The 3,845-nt window shown below is 33.7% G+C and overlaps 1 protein-coding gene across 1 annotated transcript; it reads right to left on the bottom strand.

The window, feature by feature from the left end:
• Positions 1 to 2,851: 2,851 nt before the first annotated feature.
• Positions 2,852 to 3,520, bottom strand: LOC140450785 (zinc finger BED domain-containing protein 5-like). The gene has a single exon (XM_072544458.1). It carries the CDS (start codon positions 3,518 to 3,520, stop codon positions 2,852 to 2,854), a length of 669 nt encoding a protein of 222 aa, XP_072400559.1.
• Between the last annotated feature and the right edge of the window lie 325 nt (positions 3,521 to 3,845).

The raw sequence follows: 3,845 nt of genomic DNA, 5'->3' as shown, positions 1-3,845 counted from the left end.
TTCCAAGCTCCTCCAGAAATAGTTTTCTGCGATGTTTTATATTTACTTGGTTATTCCATTCAGGATTTTTCGTATTCCATAGAACGAAAGCATTGTAGCACGCAATATCCAAAAAGTTGAAAAATATACGTAAGGGCCATCTTCTTGTTGCTCTTTTACATGTGTACTCTCGAATCAATTTATCTAAAATATCGACTCCACTTTTGGTTTTGTTGTAATCCAAAATAATCCTTGGTTTAAACTTTTGGTTTTCATCAGAAATTTCATGTTCATTGTGTAAGGTCGATAACAATACAACAAACTTGTTAGGCTTGGTTACATATGAAACTAAGGTAATGTTTTTAGTGAACAAAAATTTTGAAGAATACAGTGAGCGATCTGTCATTTCAAGCAATGATTTGGGTAAACTCTTCCTATTTTTTCTGATAGTACCCAAAAGAGTTAAATTTTTGGATAAGAGTTCTTCAGATAAAGCAATGTCGGTAAAAAAATTATCAGTTGTAATATTTCGACCAGACCTATACCAATGTTCTGCAAGTGTTTTGACAACTCTTGGGCCTTGGTTACGTTCACATTGCTCACCAATCTTTCCAGTATATATCTCAAAGTTACAGCAATAAAAATTTTCAGCGTCACATAGGGTCCAAGCCTTTATACCATATTTCTTCGGTTTACTTGGTATATAAATCCGAAATGGACAACGTCCCCTAAAATCAATAAGCTGCTCGTCGATAGTACCAAAAGCAGATGGTTCATATGATTCCCTACAATTTTGGGCAAATAGATCAGCGATTTCTCGAATAGGAGCTAATTTATCTCGTTCTCTTCTTTCTGCTCTCGTATCCAAATTATCAAAGCGAATATACTTCAAAATACTTAAAAATCTATTCCGGCTTAGAGATGCTTTATAAATAGGACGCGTAAATGCATTATTTGTATTGGACCGTAAATTCTGCACTTTCTCATGGGACTCTCTGAACCTTCCACATAATATAAGTATACCAAAGAAAGCACGCAGTTCGACTAGATCAACTTCAATCCAATCCTTCATGTTTTCCTCGTTCTTACTGTTATACGCAGCTATGAACTCAATAGCTCTCTTATTGGTATACTCGAGAATCATTGACATAATACTATCAGAAAAAAATAAATTAAAGGCATCCATGCATGTCTCAATATTTTGACTTTTCTTAGTTAGACCTACGTTTTTCTGTAATAAATTACATGCCAATGTCTTACCCTTTTTTGGAGCTAAATAACGCCATGTTCGTCCTTCGCACAAAACATCAGATACGTTAGATCTTTCACTATCTATATTTTCAGAAGTTGTCGCTAAAACTTCCTCGTTCTCGAGTTCAGTAATTGATAAATTACCTTCATGTGCTTCTGGCTCACAACCATCATTATCACTCGCTTCACTATTGCTTTCATCAAGCTCTGCAAGGCCATCTTCTTCACTATCTGATAGGAGTAAGGCATACAACTCAGCTTCACCCAAAGGTTTATTCTTTTTCCACATTTTGATATAATACTGCACACTTCAAGATCGATGCTTGATTTAAATTTATAAACAAACGTGAAATACCGCTTTACACCAAAGTTGGACCTCTCGTCTCGGACTTTCTTGTAGAATATGCCTATTATACACTACATTTACTCCCAAGGTTAACTTCTATCGACTAATATTTCTACAAACATAATCATTTGGCCTTGAATACGTTCACTGGTAAACAGAGACGGCTGCGTTTTACGTGTACCTACAAACATATTGAAAAATCCTTCGAAATCCCAAGAACGGGTCAGGACTGACCCGGCATCATAGATTTTACGTAGAGGAAAAACTGTAATTTGCATGTTCACGAATCATACACGAAAAAATAGATTGAAACAGATAAGGAGCACTTACGATCAATAGGATTTGTAAAAAAATTATTTCAGGAAATATTAAGAATAAGTGAATTTCGGGTCACGCTTGACCCAGTCTTGGTACTCCGAAGGTTAATGTGACGGATGTGATTGTTTATTTTTACACAAATAATTAAATCTAGGCTCAATTTGAGTTAGTGCAGATCGTAATAAATTTTCAACGTTTATTAAAGTTGAACGGTATTTTGATTTTATGTAAGTTAATGTGGAAAAGGCTGATTTACATAAATATATTGTACAAAATGGCAGTAATTTGTTAATTGCCATTTCCGATAGTAGGGGATATTCTGATTTGATTTCTATCCAAAATTCATGCACAGGCACTTGAGAAAATCTGAGTCGCAAGGTAGTATCACTTGTTAATTCGGCAAATTCTTCTTGTGCTTTTAAGTTTAAAAAATTAATTTCTTCCAATTCAATTGAAAATGGATTGCAAATCCATTGTTGTGTATCGATATCATTGGGAAAATACCTATGCATGTAAACTTCCATATCCTTCAAATTGTTAACTATAATTTTTGTCATAGGAGTATCTTTTTTTGAAATATTGTTACTAATTATATACTCGTCAGTAAATGGAAACATTTCGAGCGATCCACTTTCCACTCTGTTCTTCCATATAAGAATTTTTTTAACAAAGGCCTCAAGTTTATTTTTTAACATAAACATATTAACGCAGACTCCCTGCATTGATAAATTCATATCATTGATTTTATCAAAAATATCTGCCAAATAGCATAGCTTGAGAATCCATAAATTATCGTGAAAATAATCGGCCAAATTAGAATTTTGCTCTGTTAGAAATATAAGAACTTCATCTTTTAAAGTTAATAATCGTTTCAAACTTCGACCTCTTGATAGCCACCTAACTTCAGCATGTAGCAATAAACTTGTATAATCCGAATCCAGATCAATGCACAAATTTTTAAACAAGCATTTCCAGCTTTAACAAATGCTGTAAACCAAGATCTTGTCCGGTCATTGCTGCAGCACCGTCCGTGCACACACCAACACAATTTTTCCAATTTAATCCTTCTTTTTCAAAAAACTCATTTACTTTTTTATATATATCTTTTCCACGAGTATGACCTTCCAGAGGACGACAAAACAGTATATCTTCATGGATGCTTCCCTCATAAATATATCTTACAAAAAGTAACAACTGTGCCATTTTTGAAATGTCTGTCGACTCGTCCAGTTGTATTGCAATCTTTGAGCTGTCTTTAAGCCTCATAAGAAGCTGTTGAAATTGATCATTGCTTATGTCTGAAATTCTTTTGGACACAGTGTCATTTGATAATGGAATTTTACTGATTTCAGCAGCATACTGTTTTCTATGAACAATTTCAGATATTCTTATAGCTGCAGGTAGTAAAAGTTGCTCTCCAATAGTAAAAGGCTTTTTCGTTTTTGCTATCAAATACGAAACTTCATAGGATGCCAATAGATATCTATCATTCAAAGTACCATACTTCTCCAAAGTGTTCTTTTCTTTATTTGATGTTTGCAAAAGACGCTCAAAATATTCTATTAGCTTTTTTGATAACGTTGCATGTTTAGTATTCAAATGTCGTTGCAGTTTTGACGGTTTCATGCTTTCTGCAGCCAAAACTTCTTTGCAAATTAAGCACACTGGTTATTCTTCATTGTTGTGAGAAGAGCATGTGAAGCCATACGGCAAATATGATTCGTCATATTTTCTTTTTTTTTTGTTTTGCTAGAAGTCGGATTTGAAGCACTGCAACTTGGTTGTGACGGCGTGGCAGACTTATTAGTTGGAATTTTAATTAGCCATATTTTCATTTATAGGCCCTACATAACAGTTTTGCATTGCCGCTTTTTTCAAAAAATAGTTATAATAAAACTACAATACTATTTTGTATGATTTTTATTTGTATTTATATTTGTACGTAGTGTGT

The sequence above is a fragment of the Diabrotica undecimpunctata genome, chromosome 9, assembly GCF_040954645.1.
Source record: "Diabrotica undecimpunctata isolate CICGRU chromosome 9, icDiaUnde3, whole genome shotgun sequence".
In the NCBI taxonomy this organism is placed as follows: domain Eukaryota; kingdom Metazoa; phylum Arthropoda; class Insecta; order Coleoptera; family Chrysomelidae; genus Diabrotica; species Diabrotica undecimpunctata.
This window is presented reverse-complemented; position numbering and strand designations above follow the sequence as displayed.

What these genes read in the sequence shown, in the direction of transcription:
- LOC140450785 (XM_072544458.1), bottom strand. Translation starts at nt 3,520, where the DNA reads ATGAAACCGTCAAAACTGCAACGACATTTGAATACTAAACATGCAACG.